The sequence below is a fragment of the Scophthalmus maximus genome, chromosome 10 (assembly GCF_022379125.1).
Source record: "Scophthalmus maximus strain ysfricsl-2021 chromosome 10, ASM2237912v1, whole genome shotgun sequence".
NCBI lineage: Eukaryota > Metazoa > Chordata > Actinopteri > Pleuronectiformes > Scophthalmidae > Scophthalmus > Scophthalmus maximus.
In genome coordinates this window covers 17266542-17285884 of record NC_061524.1, presented here as the reverse complement: position 1 = coordinate 17285884, position 19343 = coordinate 17266542, and the positions used below count along the sequence as shown (strand labels likewise).

The window sequence follows — 19343 nt, the reverse complement described above, 5'->3', positions numbered from 1 at the left end:
TGAAGAGGAATTATTACTTACTCTTTGAACCTGGTGATAGGTTTTGATGTGGCAGAGGGGAGACAGGAAGAGAAGGGCGACAAAAACCATCATGAATAATTACATAATACTGTCGTCCAGGTTTAATGTTAGGATGCATTGAATATTTGCATATGTCAGGTGAAATACTGAGAATTATCCATGCAATCCTAAAACAGCATCAGATATTTGCATAATATACTACATTTAGCCCAATAAACACTAAACTGGAGTAACTGGAGAAAAAACTTTGTGTTCTCTCCAATTTCTATGCAAAGTAGGAAGCACTCAAGCCTCACGCAGTGACTGCGGGGCTACATCTAAAAGCAGCCATTGCTTTTTTCTTAAGTGAATCTTTCACACTTCATATCACCATTACTCATTCACAACAAAAAATGAAATTATTCCACATGAATACACAGATTCACATTTTAAATCTTGGTCCCTAAATTTAGGCAACAGTGAATTATGTTGACACACTGAAATGAGAGAATGATTTCCTAAATCATTTAATTTTACCAGAGTAATGTCACCACCAACAAAGCGCCATCTGCTGTGACAGTTTGTGTGTTAGGCTAATGTCACCATCAACAGCTTTCTGCTGTGTTTGGTCTGTGCATTTGCATAAGGACAACCACTCAGCCCATCTGCCGTGAATAAACATTTCCCAAACATCACCGTTTATGGAACACTTGCAGCATACCAACAATTAGCGGGGAGAAGACCCAGACTCCTGCCAACTAAAAGTTCAATTACCTCGCCAATGTGAACGATGCTTTAAACAAAAAGCGTCATGTTTTTTCTGGCGCGTGTGTGATGCGTGAATGAGAGAGAGACAGCCAGAAAGACAGAGAGAGCACTGCCAGGCAGAGATGATTAAGTAACGGGAAGACGCACTGTGTTGGTCGCAATTGGCTGTAGATATTTATCACAAATAAGTGTTAATTAATCTGCTTTCATATAGAGGGTAAGCAGGGAGATAAGCCTAGCAGAGTGCGCAGTCAGCATGTCTGAACAGAGAGAGAGACAAAGAGATAGTGAAATAGAGGCAGCAAACAAGCAAGAAGTGCCCTCGCTTAATCTTAAATACGTGACAAAAGACTTTTCAGCAATGCTGTTGGTGTTTTTCCCCGCTCTGTTCTAACAGGCCAAAGGGCGGAGGAAGAAAATAATGGTCAACATTCAAACAACGAATACCCAATTTGTGTGTGAGGAGCAAACCTTTGACTACAACTGCGTATTCTCCCATGGTAATGCTCTGCCTAATTAAAATATATTTCCCTCATAATATCCTGACAACCAGTTAAAGATGATTAATCGATTACAGAGGCCACTGATGATATCACTGCGGCGAGATCACTCACTGTTTGTAGGTGACCATGACGATGAGGATGGCGGGGATGCAGCACAGGATGATGATGATGGCCAGAGCCAGGAGGGCTCCCTCTGTGTAGCCCACAGCCTGAGCCGCCTTTTTCACACTGGCCACGATGTCCGGAGAGCGGATCTCCAGGATGCGGCCGCCCTCGCCAAGGTACGGCTGGAACTCCTTGTTGATTTCGAGCACATTCCCGTCGAGAAATCTGTGATTTATTAAAAATAACGAGAACAGGAGAGGAGAGGGGTTTTCAAGCGGCACAGAGCCACTGAGTTTGTAATTTATCTTCATCTTGTAAACTCCTAAATATCCCGTTTATTAAAAAAGCTTCCATAATGAATATTTTTCATAGTAACAATATATTAAGTGACAACGTGAAAACAGTTTCGCAGTGAATTTTTGCTCATAGTTTAGTTGTTTCGTCTGCAACTTTACTGTTGTGGTTCCCTCTCACCATTCGGTGTGCTTTATGGCAGCCGGCAGCTGCTTTTAGCGAGAAAGCTCTAAAAACCCACTGTGCACAACCTGCGTGGCACCAACTGGCCGACAGACACAGTTAACGTCTAGCTGGAGAAAACAATGGAGCATTTGCTTAAAAACCTCATTTGCTAAGAGACAATAATTTCAAGGTTAGTGACATCTGGTTATTTAGACCATCACATTTCAAGTGCTGAAAAAAGCGACTGGGCATCCGCATGCTGTTCACAGAGATTTATCTTTCAGTCCAAATGATTTTACTCACAAAAAAAAAGAAATAATTAGTGTGACCTTTCTGCCAACATGTGTGGATTCACACTCATACTGTGGTTCAGTTACAGACCTGTGGCAGAATTTGCATCAGCGTTGTAGTAAAATGCACATTACGCATACGAACCGCCCACTCACTTCTGTTGCAGCAAGAGCCAGTTGCTACAAAGTGGCTTTCAAACATCCTGACTCGATAAGGAGTGAGCAGACTGCCACATCCAATTACTGTCATTTTTGTTTTTCTATAGGTGAATAAATAAGTGGCAATCTAGGAGAGTCATGTACTCAAGGTGACATGAGGACACTATCATGCAAGAATCCATTCACTTGTTTTTCTCTCTCCCCCTTTTGTGATCTGACAGCAAAGTCACAGATATATAACATGCAATTACCCCACAACATTGTCAGACATGCCGTGCATGCATAAAGGACCTTTCTCCTCTAATCTAAAGGGTTCTCCCCATACAGGATCGGTATCTAAGGAAGCAGATTCTTATTATTGCAGGGACGTAGGGAGCCTCTTTTACTGTAAAATCAAATTAACGCTCAAAAATTGCCACTTGTGATCGGGGCAACGGTCTCTATTTTTGGATGCTGTTCTTTTAAAGAAACCCTGCTCATGGTTGGAGTCTCAAGCCTTTGCTTTAAATAAGGCTGTGGCTCTCCTCTGATGATCAAGGACACTGATATAATGATAATAGATTTAGAACATACACAAAGCTCCTCTAAATGTCATTCTCAAATTGCAACAAACTCATTCCAAAGAAAAAGGGGAGGTTTCCTAGGAGCCACACGGCAGCGACCACGGATGTGCATAAATGAAGACGGAACATAAGCGAGAAAGCAGGAGAAAAAATTGGTACAGAGTGAAGGGGACAACTGGTTCATTTTAACTGGCAACACTCATGCTCTGGTGGAGTTGGCTTTTTAAGATTGGTGTCTGATTGGTTTGACAGAAGGGCTAAGAAACACGGAAAAGTGTTCTTCTGATGGGATGAAAAAATGTCTAGTAAGCACTTCCTGTGGTACTGGCAAGAGAACAGTCCTTGTCTCTCTGTGGTCAAATATTCTTTTAGCACACTAATAGAAACAGACACATGGGAATTGCCTCTCTCTCCATGTCCCCGAACAGAAAATAAATATTATGTATTTCTGACATAATCACCAGGCTCCTGGAAAAGCCTTTGAGGCACTGGCATGATGGATTGATGGACTGATTGAAATACACCCATGCCTCGCTCTCATTTTGTCTGTCCCTAACCTCACCCCGCCCTTTCCTCCCTTAAATCTGCCCCTTTCCTCTGACATATGACAGATTTGGTGCCCCTGCAGGATAATCAAAGTCATATAAAGAACGTAAAGGCAGTGAAAAAGTGGAGACACTGTCGGAGAGGAAGCCAAGGGGAGCTTGAGGAAGAGATAACTGCTGACTCACTGTGTGGACTAGAGCTCGACCGATATGGATTTTTTGGGGGCTGATGTTGATACCAATATTAGAGAGTAAAACATTTCTGATAACAATATATGTATATTTATAACAAAACTTGGACAATGATTCGAAGATCTCATTATTAAATGCCATCAAATGAAGCCTGACATTTTAAAGTTTAACCAAAACTTTATTAAAATAACTATAAAAAAAACAAAAAACATCCAAGAATGACTCGAGAAAATGATTTTTTTTTTTTTACATAAAATGTAAACATAAATGCACATCTTTTCTGCATTGTTTATTCCATAAAATATGGTCAGAGGGAAAAGAAACATTCAGGACATTTATTTAAAACAAATGGGGGACTGGACTTTTTTTGTAATAAAAATACATCCACTCACTTGAAGAGCTCCTGGCGTGATATAGCCCTGTTCGTAAGCGGGTCAATGGCGTACACCATCAGGTCCGACTTACTATAGTCCTCCAGTTCATAGCCATCGCCATGACGACGTGGCCCAATTGCCTCCACAATCACTTTGGCACCTGGAATCTGGTCCTGGATGTGGCGCTCCAGAATACTGACATGAACACAAAGCCAAAAGTCAAACTCGTATAAAGAAAGCAATATATGTGCAAATACTAAAGTTAGAAGATCATGTCTAGACTTAAATAAGCCAAGATGCAGGTTCACATTAGTTCAAACCATTTCTGGCAGCTCTGTCCCCAGAACCAATACGAGAGCCACCAAACTTAAGTGCTACACTCTGGCAATGTTTGTCCCATTGGGCGGCAGCTTGTTTCTCCACACTGGGCTCTTGGCAAAGCAGAACTATGATAATCCTTTTTCAGGCTAGGAGAAATCCACACCTCAAATTACAGCCAATAAAGAAAAGCCTATTTCTGTCTACCTTTGCCAAAGAGGATAAACAGTTTGAGCACTCAGGTAAAATGGCCCTGGATCATCACCAGCACAGTGAAAAATTGCAGACCTGTCAAACGACATCACCGCAAAGAGCTTAAAATGACTAATATGTATGTTTTTCCGCCTAGACAGCAGTGTCGCTTGTGTGGGAGAGACACAGAAAGCCCTTGAAAAACAACTATTTACACCCATTTCCCTTTCAGATGATCTAACGAGGCTAAACACTGTGGCCCGAGAGCTGCCAAAAAATGCTCCATGAATCTCATCATCTCAATCTCATTATTAATTAGTTTGGACTACAAAAATAGACAGTGGCCAGACTTATTGGCTTATCCACGATGGCATCTTTTGTTGATTTCTGTTACATTGATTTCATAAGGACATGTTTATTCTAAATAGTTGTTTTAGCACAACTAAAACAAGTTTACCTCACATTATAGGAGGAAAAGAGCGGCACAAGAGGATGCAATATATTTTCCAGCGCACATAACACAGCGTCTGCCTTATGTAACATTAAGACAAAAATGTACTCCTAGCAACAATGATATTGGTTTGTCTAATTTAATGAAAGGGTAATTTGGTTTTTGAATATCTCACCTAATGAGCTGCTCCTTATTCTCTTCAACTAAAGTGGAAGGGACAGTGGACACAACAACTTGCATGTCCAATGCGTTGACCACGGAAACCTGAGAGAACAGGACAGAAGGTGGGAAAGAAAGGAGAAAAAAAGAACCAGGGGGTAAAGGAGACAGCAGATAATAGAAATAAAGACTGATTAAGCAATTTATTCACATAACCTACTGTGAGTTTGGGAAAATTATTCAGACGCTTCTTTCGGTGAACCCAATGAGACCCTCTACCTGCCAGATTGTATTGGTGCCATGCGGCAAACTTGACAGGTTCTAATTCTGACCCCAGAGTTTAGTGCACAGACAGCAGTCTCTGTGCTCTGTAGCCAAACCTCCCGAGCGGCTCCTGTGAAATTAAGTTTCCCCTTGAAAATTAACGAGCACCGTGTTTAAGCGCCCGCTGCTCTCTCATATCCAGGTAATGTTCCAGACCCTCCTTCTGTCTTGTTAGCCGGTCATATTTCAGGCTGCACTCAGGGAAGATGAGCAATGAAATTGGGACAAAGCCAAGTCAGGGAAATTATTGGTATAAAGAAATTCATAAAGAGAGACGGGAGACCCACAAGCAGACAAGTATACGGACACACATGAAATAAGACAAATGTATGTGATGTGTAGAGAGTTAATATACATGTATGGCGTCAGGTTTATGTCATATCTCGCGAGTGCGATAAAACATGCTAAACGAGCAAATTATATCATTTCACACGCGCAGATATTAGTCTTGGCGCAACAATTCAACAATCGAGAGTTGTACAGGCAGCTGTGAGTGTGAAACATAACATAGGGGAGGCTAAAAATGGCACCTGCGTGTATAGAAGTGCCAGCATGCAACCACGAGTGTCTGCTTTGCGAGCGCTGCAAAGCAGACACGCTCTCGCAGGTTAACTCTGCTCTAGAGGTTCATTTCTGTTCGCGCCGATGAAACCTACATTACATTTTGGGGTGGAAACCAAGGGAGGCACTGGCCCTCCTAGGATTCGTCACTTGCTTTCAACACGGTCACACCCACATGCATCCTTGTACCTTGATTGACAGCTATCGTTAGAGGAAGGTCAGAGTTGGTGTATCTCCTGCATTAAAGCTGTGACTCATCGTCAGATTGCTTTGTTGTTGCTTTGACTGTGGTTAAACCCTCAGCCTTCTATGGCTTTGTTTAGATGTTGTTCAGAGATTTTCCTGAAGCTGATTTTGCCTTCTCTGATCGTTCTGCGCAGTTTCTGAGGCAGGCAGTGCCAGGTACTTATAATAATATAAGCAGGCAGTCCTGGAACTCAGCCCAAGCCTGGAACTCAGTCACGAAACCATTGCTGAACTCACATTACCTTGCTCCTGCTTCTCCACCTGCCTGATCAACGTCGCCACCATCAATCCTCACCCTCTATTGCTTGAAAGACTACTAAATCTGTTAAAACTTTCATTGAGTCTGGTTGTGATTTTGGGTCCAAATTCTAGCTCAGCCCTGAACAATTTTAAATGCAAAAACAGACAAACTGCACCCCTGAACTGTCAGTCATGAGTTGACAACATGATGAACACTGTCTGCTATCATGACAAGATGCAAGTAACCAACGTATGCACTTTATTATGCATCATCCAAGACTGTAGGTCTGCCTTTGAGTTGCAACTGCAAAATGAGTCAGGAAAGGATGAAACAGTTCACGAGTTCAGCTGCTCAGTTTTATACACGCAGGTGCCATTCTTTGCCTCCCCTATGTTTTCTTTCATGCTCGCAGCTGCCTGTACAACTCTCAATTGGAAATTACATAAACCTGACACCATATACATGGCTGAAATAAAGTAATGAGTTAGCAAAATAATTATCTAGGCTCATAATAAAAAAATTGTATATATGAAAAAAAGATATTGACCGTCCTTGACTCTCACGTGTGTGCAGCTTGTGGTTGTAATTTAAGGCAAGCATAATTTGATATATCGATAGAAACATAGCTATATAAAACAAATAAAAATTTAAAGGGCTACTCCCTCCCTGCTGTGGAGGCCACACAACATGCAATCAATATGGTATCACCTGCACACCAGTGGCATATTGAACAGTTAACACACAGTCGATACACTCACACAATACATATTTATCTTATTGACTTCAGCAAACCAATGATACTCACCACTACTTCGGCACTGCTACTGAGACCTTTCCCGTAGTCGTCTGTGGCAATAACTTGAAACTTGAAATATGACCTGCGCATGTTCCGAAACATGAGGGCAGACTTGATGATACCCGTGTAGGTCTCGATGACGAAGCTGTCCTGACCCTCTTGTGTGGGTGGGATAATCAGGCGGTATGCGTTGGCACTGTAATTCCCGGTGTCCTTGTCAGTGGCCTATGACACACACGTAGCACACACACATACAAGACCCGACAGGAAAATATCAGTATCTAGGTACTGAAAGCAATAAGAGCAAGAGTCACCAGGACACATCCCCAGGCACCCACAAAACTTGGCTCTGGATGGTTGCACAGACGGACATATTAAAAAGAGAAAATATAGTAAATTTTATTCAGATCCCAATGGAATGCAGGTTCAATATTTAAAGAGAGCCAACATCCACCAACCACTGCTTGAGCTTTGGACCATGCTGGTGGCTATTTGGTTCCAAGAAGATTGCGCTTCTGGCAACTTCCCAATTATTGATATCACAGAACAAATTTTGCCTTGACGGCTCATGTGACATGAGTGAATTGTGCCGGCAATGCAATACACTTGAAAGACTTAACAGAAAACAACAGATGAGGTTTTCTTCCTTGTGTGATTCAGCGTACAGTCTCCCTATACATTCCCCTCTTCCATCAGTCTTGCTGTTACTTGTCATTCAATTATAATTTAATGTTATAACATTTAATCATACAACCATTGAAACTGCAGTTGGGCTACACTGACAGTTTGGTAGATTTCATCACAGCAAAGTAAAACTAAGGTGGAAGATTGGAGCTTTTGAATTCTGTTCTCCCTGCTGGTGGTGATATTTGCTCGGTTTGTTCCCCGTGCAGGTGTTCTTGTAAAGAAGCTGACAAGAGGGTAGAATGTTGCAGCTGGAGGCTCATGAATGAACTGAAGTGGTTTGTTTCATGCCACTGCAGCTTTACCCATAGTAACCCACTGTAAGGTCAAAGATAAGGCATGGTTTCCGAACTACATTTGTTTTGTTTCTTTAAACCTGCAATAACTATGTTTGACAGCTTGAATCATACATCTGAATCATACAATCATACATCTGTCAAGCTGTTTTTTGCTTATTTATACCACCAGCAATTATGGAGCACGATTATTCATTTGGATGTATATATCATGTATCAGGCCAACTGTATATTACAATATTCCAACAATAACTGTCTTTTAGCTCTGCATTTGGTCTCTACCAACTCCTGTGGGAAATATCTGCAATTATTTAAATTTTTTGCTATTAGGTGCTCCACTGTGTTCCCCAGCTAGATGGTAACCGTGTCTGTTTGCTAGATTGTCCTGCGCAAGTTACCAAAACAAGCAGAGTTGTGGGTCAGCTATACAAAGAGCTGGAAGTCACGTGGAGCTGCAGATTCAGGTAATGATTCTGTGTAGTTTCATTACTATGAGTGAAGCCTTTTATATTAGCTATTGTCATATATATTGTTGATATATTGTAATTGTAAAAATATTGATTATCGCTTAGAGCGCGGCATGGAATTGCAGTTGTTCCAAAACTGTCGCCCCCACAGCTCAAAGATGTGGAGGTTAGGGTGATGTGTGCTGGAATGAATGTGTGGTGTGAATGGTTGTTTGTCTCTATATGTCAGCCCTGTGATAGGCTGGCGACCTTGTAACAAATGTTTTAGATTGGAAAACCTATTAAATTTCTATAATGGCTTTTTGATTTTTTGGGTGATTTTAGGACAAGAAAAATGACGGGGTAAAAACCCTTTAATCCTCAAAAATAACATAATTTATGTGGATCATAACTTCCATGAAGCTTGTTAGATCACTTTATATCAGAGCAGGCAAATAGGCATTTTTTTCTCCCATTGACCTCTGAGGCACAAGTTCTGACTGGCCAATGAGCTCGCACAGGCATCAATTTTGCTTGTCTGTGGAGAGTGACACTGATAAATAGGAGCAATCTCCCTTTTTTCAGCTATTGCCGGGGGGGGGGGGCACATTCCCAAAGAAAGGGCAGCATAAATCAACAGAGTGCAGGTAAAGACATCATCATATATGTAGGACAAACCTTTTAAAAGCAGCTATGTATCAGTGAATAATTCACTGAGTGGTGTTTGTTTGCAACCTGCTGCAAGACGGCAAGTGAAAATATATTGATCCTGTTAATTTACATTGAAAGTCCTTCATAACACATAATAGATTTATAGTATTTCTGCATAATGTCAGAGTGACCTTGACCTTTGACCTATAAAATATCAGGTCATCCTCATGTCCACCGGAACATTTGTTCCAAATGTGAAGAAAGTCCTTCAAGGCATATACGAGAATGATAAAGGCGGACCGACAATCCGAAACATGATGTCTTTTGCCACGGCTGTCACCAGCTCGGAGGCACAAAAACAGATTTGAAAGCTTCAGGCATCTCCTTGATGTTTCAAAAGCTTTTCACTATGTTTAATAGGGTGAAGGGAGAAGTAAAGAGTGGCTCTCTTTTGACTCTCCATGAATCCTGTAACTTACTGCTTATCAAACAGGGTTGAGTTGTATTCATGTCAACAGATTTTAGTTGTAAACGTCACAGTTCTACCCTGATAATGATTTTGTTAATCAACTATTCCATGCCAATGAAATTAGACTTCACAAGCAATTAAATTCAGTTCAATTCAATTTGTATAGTGTCAAATTATAACATACATTATTTCAAGGCACAATGAGCAAGCGACAGTGGAGAGAAAACAACTCCCTTTTAACAGGAAGAAACCTCGAGAAAAAAAACGACTCCGGGTCAGTGGCCATCTGCCTCGACTGGTTGGGTTGGAAGGAGAGAAATAGGGAAGAGAAGAGAAAAAGGGAGAGAAGAAGAGGAGGAGGAAGTGGGGGAGAGAGAATAGAGCATGATGATTGTTTAACCGTTGTGTTTTTTACTTTTATTTTAGGGGTTAAATCACAGGGTCCGAGTTTGCCAAATGTTTGATGGTATCTCCATCGATTATCTCAGGAGGACGGGGACGCTCAGCTTCATTACTCATTAAGTCAACACTTCATACTAGCCATACTCCAAAGGCGCCTTGGCCTCGGGGAAAGTTAAAGATAGCACTTAAAGATTAAAGATAGACCCATAATTCTACACTTTGGTGTCTACTCCAAGTTGAGGGAACGACAGAAACAGGATTCAAAACTGGTTGGGTGGCTCTCAATCACTCGTCATTTCAGTAAGTTACAACGACGACCGTCCGCGTTTCAGGTCTAAAAATTCAGATAACTTGGTTGCAGAACATAATAACTTGATTTTGCGCTGATTAGGACTGCACTGTACCTCCTCACCTACAGTACAATGTCCTATATGCTAAGCTCAGGTTTAAACCTGTCAAACCCAATAAAGAATGATTCACATTTCTGCACCAAGTCCTTGAGGAGAAGTTGTCAGCATCCTAAAAGAGCTTTTATAAGTTATAACATTAAGATTAAGGATTAGCTCCTTTCCTGCAGTAAAAACCAGCCCCAGAGTTTTATTTGAAACCATCAATAAAGTGAACATAATCCCCAGGTTCTGCAGGTATTATTATCTTTATTACTTTTAGACAGCAACAAATTTTGGCCTATTTTGTTAATAAGGACAGGGATATATGATCAGCTTCCCCCCTTTTTATCATTTGAGGATTTTGGCTTATTTTCAGACTTGCCGGGAGGCCTGAAACAGTTTTTATGCATCTTCCATCATGACCTTTGTACTTGCCCGCTAGATATTACACCTACTTCTTTTCTAAAACATGCTCCAGAGACCACTGGTCTGTGTACAGTACCAGTTATACTGTAAATAGCTATTTAGTATTAATCTATTTAGGTTTCCAGTTTTATTCCATCTAATGTTAGGTTGATGACACTAGCTGAAAATCAGGTTAGAGCTATAGGCTAGCTGTCCTACAAGGCGGATTATACCTTATTAGGGATTAGATAGCCATCAATTTCCTTCATCTTAATTGCAAGTCCTGATTATTGGCATTGACACAGTGGCATCACATCAAAGATACAACTTAGTCTTGGTTAGCCTGCACCGAGTCGTGCTCTAGGGGAATTAAAGTGAAAAACAACCCTCAAGTGACTTTCACATTATTGGTTTTTCCTGCTATAAGCTAATATGTCAAGTTCTCTAGCACTGCCGCCATTACTGTGGTGGAAAAGTCTAACTGAACCCATTTCCAATGATGCGGGGATGTTTGGGCTGATAGACAGTCTTAAAGCACAAAAGCAATGACATTTTTTGGGGGGGAAAAGCCCCAAATGTGATTATTAACCAAGGAACTTGCAATCCATTTTTGAAGAGTAAGCATGAGATGATCCCCCAGCCCCAGTGGAAATTGTAACATGAAGTCCCTGTATTGAAATACTATATGCATCATTTACAAATGGCACTCATTTACAAAGGATGAAAAACTAGACAAACAAAACCAACAAATCACAAAAATTGTAAAGGCTATCATTTGTGGAAGGGATTGCAGGGCGATGATTCGCAATGGGCTCTGTACACAATCACAAGCCTGAGTAACACTATCACTCACCCACGCATACAGAAAATAGACACAGCGAGTATAGAAGTGAAGCCTCTTTGGCAGAGCAGGCTGATATCAGACAGGATGTCCAGCCATCCTTCTGTGAACATACTGGAATTACAGCGATCGCCTCGCTCTGATCCCGTCTGCTTGTGAACGAGGCAGACAGCGGGCAGAGCGAAATTGAGGGACAGATGTAGCGAGCGATAGGGGAGGAGATGAAACTGTGCCGCAGAGAGCAGATCGGATGAATTCTCCCACCGTGGCTGCAGGGTGAGTGTTGTTGTAAGTGGAGGCAGAATCAGGCACTTTAGTTTCGGCGTGTTTCCTTGCACACCGGCGAAAAACAAACACCAGAACAGATGTTTTCTTACCACGATCTTGAGCACAGAGCTGAAGATCTTGGTGTCCTCCGTCACGCCGCCTATGTAGAGCTTCCTGGTGAAGACGGGCGGGTGGTCATTCTCATCCTGCAGCTCAATAAAGACCTTGGCCGTGTTAGCTGTAAAAAAACAAATGGCACAGGATTGGAATGCACTCAGGTCCAGTGGAGGTCATTCACTTTAGACATGAATACAGATCTAGCATGTATCTGAAGCAAAATCACTTCCATGTGAAACAAAGGATCATACAGTATTTTACTTCAGTCCGTCCACTTCAATGTACCTTCTCAAGCATCCGATAACCCGGACGGGCTGCACCCTCCCAAAATAAGAATTGGGACACACACAAACCCACAAAGATTATATCATCACATCTCTATAGTCATCCGAACTGACATTGATCAAATGCTGCACAATTTAGCCCCAAAATTGTTGTGTCAATATGATTTTTTCACGGCCATCAACTCGTCCAAAACTTCAAAAGAGAATTTGGAATCATTTCCCAGAGCATCTTTCAAGTTATTCATCACTGAAAGTATATCACTGCAAAGCTTTTGCTAACAAGATGCTAGCCATCACCAATTTAAAATCAAGTAATACATCTTTATCATCTGAGGGTGGATGTTCTGACCAATTTTGAAATTGATGAGTAGAATTCACCTAAAGTTTGACATTTGGAAACTTACTGCAAATAAAAATGCTATTTGCTTAGTTTCATTATGACCGAAAGTAGAGAGAGTTTTGAAAAAATCCCTCGTTTATTCAAAATTTGTAATTACATGTTGGAAAGAGAAACCTATTCCTTCAGTCCTAACACAACACAACAACGTGAAGCAGTGTGAGAAGCCATTTTGGTGAACTTTGAGTCAACCAATCAGGGGGTTCATTTTGTTTTGATTACAACAAATATTTAGGTTTAAGAAAAACTGAAGTCTGACGAATATTGGTGACTTCACTTCCCCTGGTAAGTAGAAAAAAACAGAGCCAATTTGCATTCTGTTTACCAATCAATTAGGGCTCTGTGAAATAATAAAAATGACAATAAATACTTTATTTAATCATTATTTTTGAGTGAGGACTACCTGAGACAAATTGTTTTTGAGAAGTCTCCACAACTTGCTGAATGACAATACCGTCAATAAACAGCTATGAAAGTTTAACAGCAAGCGTTTTGACCATTATTGGGAATAACAGGTTGAAGGGCAGACAATAATCAAGCAGCCAAAAGTTACAGTAGAAGAATAAGGGGAAACACTGCGGGGAAGATATCGGGAAGGAGAAAGAAAAATTAGGCATTTGCTCATTAACTGGTCTTCTAGACTTTTGAAATGTTAAGCCCATCTGTTTAAAACGTACGGAGTATGGAGTAAGAATTCGGTCATTAATACAGCGCACAAAAAAATGACTCACGAGCGATGTATGTGATTTCACACGCGCATATATTAACCATTGCGCGCAGATTTAAATCGCTTGAGGCTCAAGAGGATCTTCTCTCACACGCGGGAAAAGCAGCTCCGCTGACCGAGGCTTTTTTTTGCGCTCGCACATTTTACACTCACGCGAGCGGCAGCTTCGCTGCTTGTGGAGCGATTTCTGCGCTCCGGGAGCCTCTGGACTTTGACTGATGGCTCTTAGGGAGCCTGGATTTGCCAGGTTGGATTTTCACGTAGGTAGGATACAGTAGGCAAGGCGAGAGACAGTGGCTGCATCGGCAGTGTGATACCAATGATCAGCACCCAGGCATTTCCACTTTTCACCAGAAACTTTCTGGTGCGCACGCGAACCTTTCTCCTGCGCACGCGAAACTTTGCGGTGCGCGCGCAAAACTTTCTCGTGCCCACGGGTATTTTTGTACTGCGCACCAAATTCCCCATAGTTTGTCACAGTTGTAACTACAGTATTCGTTGTGTAGCATGAATATGTACAGTGCAAAAACTTCCCAGCCCTGCAGTTTAGGTAAAAAAATTAATTACGCGGTGTCAAGGACCATTATTCTTCAGGTGGCAAACAAAAATGTAAAGTGAGAGGGGCGTGGGACAAACATAATTGCAGCACATCGAATTACAGGCACAAACGCTGCAGTGTGAGGCACAGAGGGAAGACTCCAGGGGACGGAAGAGAGGTCTACACAGTTTCTCTCTCTCCCCCTCTCTTTGTACAAAGTGGCTTTATACCATCCTCCAAGTACCAGGACAAAAACATAAATACAGCTCTCTCTCCCTCCTTCCTCTTTTAAGCTCTCAATCACACACACGCACACACTCTCATAAAGATGCATCACAGAAACTGGTCCATTAAGAGGAGGGATTGCCGTAAAAGCAGATTAAGCTTGAGTGTGCCTTAGAGTGCATTATCATTTGAAATTATGTTTGATTAAATCTAGTCTATATGTGTGCGTATACAGAAGAATATCGGAGTCTGTACGTGTGTGCATGTACTGGCCATGTGCCTTGCACATACAGTGGATGAGTCCTAATGGGACAAAGATAATCTATCTGACAAATCAGGGCCGTAATGCTCTGATAATTTAAACTCAATACAGACTCGTTAATGAGAGGAGAGATGTTCCCTGTCATGGAACCCTGATCTGCATTACAATAACACGTGTGAGACAAGTGGGAAAAGAAACGGCTTCTCCACACTGCCAAAAGAGGTTGTCAGCCTGACGATGCCAGTTAAGCTCTCTTCCTTCTGTGTGTGTGAGAGAGAGAGTCCTCGACTTTACATCTATCAGATAAGTGATGTGTGTGTGCGCGTATTGTGTACTTGTAATTGCTGTTAGAATGTGAGAGACAGACGGTGCGAGGAGGAAAGAAGCAGGATGGATAGGTCATTGATTATTCATTGGTAGCTCAAATGGATTGAGAGTAAGGTATGAAACCCATTTGTTTTTGGTACTTCATCCATCATTATACCAAACTTTTTCAGTAAACAGGATATAAGGCAGCCCTAATAATATTCTAGCTGAAGCATCAGAGACTTGCCGTCTGAAGGCGGAAGTACGCCTCAAACAAAGTGCGTCTCAGATGGCCAGCCCTCATGTCTGACGGCGGATGCATCCCACATTTTGTGTTACTTTCTGGAACAGAGAACGATGCCTGCTTTACACAGCAATGACCAGGCACGGGCAAAGTAAGTCTGAACTTAGACTTTCTCGACTCCGGACAGACCACAAAGACAAAGAAAAGACGCTGAACTCCTGGAGGGAGATCTGAGGGGGCTGGTGACTTGATGTCAGGCTATGAGCCCCGTTCCTCCAGTATGGTCATGTTGTACATTCTTGTTTATTTCACAAACACCAAGGCTCTAAAAATGGGAACACACAAGGAGCTTTATTAACTGAAATTTTGCTGTGATTAATGTTTTGTCACCTGCCCCCGTGTTGAGGGTGGTCTGTCTAAATTATAACAAATGGGCTATTACTGATTCTAAGACCCTGCGACGAATTAGGACACAACAATTTTAAGGATTGATGATACTGGTCAACTGATTTTTTTTTGTAATCACCATGACCGAAAGTTAACAGTAGATCTCTATACTGTACATGTGTTACATCTTCTTAATCAACTTTTAGAAGCAGTTCATGTTTTACATAGAGCTAGTGCACTGCACGCAGAACAGAGAGTGTTCAAATAATACATTTTAAAAGCACAGAGCAGTTCCAAATGGAATACTAGCTTATTTTCCAACACGCTTTGGAAAAGCAGCTGTTGAGCTGGACATGAAAACCAAATACAGTAAAACCTTAGTCAATTTGAGGTCAGCTTGATGTTGAATGGAGTGTGAAACTGAACAATCAGTCACAGGATGCAGCAAACCTGCCACCTGCCAGTTTACAAACGGATCAGTGCAGTGAAGAGAGGTAACGGTGCATAAAAGCTTACACGTACACAGCTAAACAGCAAACATGGTGACACATTGTTTCCCTCTCTTTTTTGATCCAGATCTGCAGCCAAACAGTTCAGGTATTAAAAACAGATTAAATATGTAAAAGGTGTATTAAAGAAAAACTATAATAAACGGGGAACATGGAGATTCTGTGGTAGACTTTTGCTGTACTTTTAACAGCACATCTGATGTTTGCGAAATGAAGCCAAGAGAGCATGTTTAATATTTCTATGATTTTTGTTATTTTAGTGGTAAATACAAAGATATAAAGTAAAAATAGCTTCATGTATAATGTGATGATTAAATATGAGATATAAAAATAGGCTGTGAGAAAATTTCTATATTTGTATTTAATCATAATCTGTCACAGTGAAGGATTATGATTAAACATAAATGCATCACCTGGAATCACATGAAACACAATTTCGTCCCTGATATCTTACAACTCAGCCTTCATGTTCAGATGTTTATTTCCTTACTTTTAGAAGGAACACGCAGGTTGGACATGACAACCAGCATCGAGTCTGCCTGGACCCTGAGGACGTAGCTCGTCACATTTTCATAATCCAGGGGTTTAGCTGTGGAGATGACGCCTGTCCTGTTGTTCACCTGGAAATGACCTGGAACCGGAGAGAATAACAGGACATCCACAAAATGGATAAAAAAAAGAAAAAGGACTCATGACACTACGCATCCCTGGGTGAGTATTAAATGCCAATCTGCAGAGGCATAGTGAGGGGCAGCAGTGGAGAAGAAAAGGACCACAATTATGAATTCCAGTGGAGGATGCTTCAATTATGGATTTTAAAGCTTTTCTCGTTGCAATTGAATGTCATTTTAGTTACAGCGCTGACTTATTGCAGAAATACTTGATTTTGGTCCCTCTGAATGGCACGAAACAGATCCCAACTCCTTTGTGTCTGTGCAAAAAGGTCATGCTTCAGAACTCCTTTTCTTTCCCTGAGAATATCACTGCTGGAGCCTGCAGGCAGATATATGAAATATATGAAAGGTCTTTAAGCAATTTCCATGAGCACCTAAGAAAAAGTGACTCTAGGTGCCATTTCAACATGACAGAGTCGGGATCTTTGCAGGGAACATATGGGGAGGGGGCTACAGCTTCCTTTCACACTCTCTTCAGCTCAGCGATATGCCTCCTTCTTTTGGCTTAAAGACTGGAGTTAACCTCCCATCTGTCAGGTGTTCTCTCTCTCCCCGAGGGTGTAATTATGCTCTTCAGGCTTTCCCTACAAGTGTAAAGTAGAGTATCACCCAAAGTGTGTTGTCTACTTCTGGACAAAGACAAGACAAACATGAGCTGTCGATATGACCTGCTTCCTGCAATGTTTCTAAATAATGTGGGAGTTTTTAAATGAAAACCATATAAATGATTAAAAATACATTTTTGTTTTTGCGGTTTTCTTTGCTGCAAAGGACATCTGGTTCGTGGATCTGCAGCTGTCAGAGAAAGGGCTTTGTAGAAGCTGAAACTCTTGGCACAAATGTATCTTTTCTTTATGTAGAAAAATAAATAAAAAAACGGAAGAAGAGGACTTTGTACTTCAAACACAAAGCCTTCGTCACAATTTGAGTGAGTGTGTTTGGCAGTGGAGTGTCGAGGAACCACATGTGTACTGCAGTGTACGTAAAAAAAACTAACATCGTGAAATATGGGATTAATTGATATGATCTATAGCACATACCCAGTTCATTTCCTGCCACAATGGAGTAGAAGATGGTTTGATTGATGGCAGCAGCCAGAATGGTTCCCACTGGTGTGCCGAATGGAGCCAGCTCACTAACAAGAGGGAAACTGGAAAGGCAGAACACAAATCACAAGGCAAAAGGTGTTAGGACCTCAGGGATCAATGGAAATCCCGGAACTATTGGTAGATCAATAACACAGGTACTGTATAAAAAAGATTGTGTTGAAAATTAAGGTTTTCATAAAAGATTCAACACTTTTACAGAATTTCAACCAAAAACAATATAATATTTGAAATAAAGTTAATTTCAATCAATGAATTATCACTTAATGCATTAAAAATATTGTGTTAGATAAATATATAATAATTATTCGAGTGAGTCTAACAGAGTTCGTACTTCAATATTTACGTTGAACAAGAAATAGGTTTAAATATAATAAAATAATAATTTATATAATCTGAAACTCCTAAAAATCAGCCATTTATTGTTCCAATGGTATGATTTCTTTTGTCAGTTCTTTCAGTAGTTCTACCATTCACTTAAACTTCAGCAGATACTGGTAAAACACATTAACTCCTACTCTCCGGTAAATAAATACGTGATTTTCCTCTGAGGGAGTATAGCATATTTTTGATAAATAAATAATCCACAACAGTTTGGATTGATCCCGTAAGGACGCAAAGCTCTCATGTTTCTGCACAGGCTCAGCTTCCACTCTCAACTATGGTCATGAGCTCTGGGTAGTGACTGACTGCTTCCTCCTGGGGAAGAAACAGTGGGGAGGAGACCCCTGGGCAGACCAAGTATATCATTGAAAAAATTAGATTAATCAGCTTAAGGCTGGTTGGGTTTTCTCTTGGAGGATTTGCTCGAGTAAAGCATGGTTAGGCTGCTCTGCTGGCCCTGATGCTGCTAGAATCTTGGACAAGCTGCTTAAAAGTAGAATAGAGAGAAACAAATGGATAAATATAAACAATGCTAAATGCTAAAAAAAAACCCTCACGTTTTTTGTATTGTTAACGTAGTGATTGTAAATCCATAACTGATGCTATACCCGCTCATTCATTCATCAAATTCTTTGGATATGATGATTTTTGAGAAAGTTACAATAAAAAAACCTTTTGACCCAAAAACAAACTACCAGAGACACAGATAAAAGAAAATTCCATCCAAACAAAAAGACTTGAAACAAACTGTTCTGTGAAAAGGTTCAAGTGTTTTTGCCCTGATAAGAGTGACTGTGTAACAGCAAATGACTAAACTCGACTATCAGACGTACAAGGGTCTAATCATTAGCAACAGATATTATTGTCACCGCTCTCCACAGAAATTACAGTTGCCATAAATAGCAGGGGACCCAGTCTTGGTGGCGTGTCTGTGCCGGGTGATTTAAGCTGATAACGTCATCGCGCTCTGACACCCTCTTGTGATACTGTGACTGCTTTCATGCTCATTTTTCTCATCTCTGCATATGAGGTGTTTGTGTGTATACGTTTGTGCACGCACGGTGGGATATTCTTTTTCAGTTTCCAT

At 41.0% G+C, this 19343-nt stretch overlaps 1 protein-coding gene across 2 annotated transcripts in view; it reads right to left on the bottom strand.

Annotated features, from left to right (window-relative positions):
* The window catches only part of pcdh15a (protocadherin-related 15a), a 194123-nt gene that overhangs the window by 14397 nt on the left and 160383 nt on the right, over positions 1 to 19343 (bottom strand). For both annotated transcript variants that reach the window (XM_047335297.1, XM_047335296.1), the window contains 8 exons: positions 17807 to 17916; positions 16583 to 16723; positions 12207 to 12334; positions 7256 to 7471; positions 5095 to 5183; positions 3977 to 4153; positions 1383 to 1601; positions 22 to 30 (listed from right to left, as the gene is read on the bottom strand). In XM_047335297.1, coding sequence (XP_047191253.1) covers positions 22 to 30; positions 1383 to 1601; positions 3977 to 4153; positions 5095 to 5183; positions 7256 to 7471; positions 12207 to 12334; positions 16583 to 16723; positions 17807 to 17916 — 1089 coding nt within the window. The remainder of the gene's footprint in view (positions 1 to 21; positions 31 to 1382; positions 1602 to 3976; positions 4154 to 5094; positions 5184 to 7255; positions 7472 to 12206; positions 12335 to 16582; positions 16724 to 17806; positions 17917 to 19343) is intronic.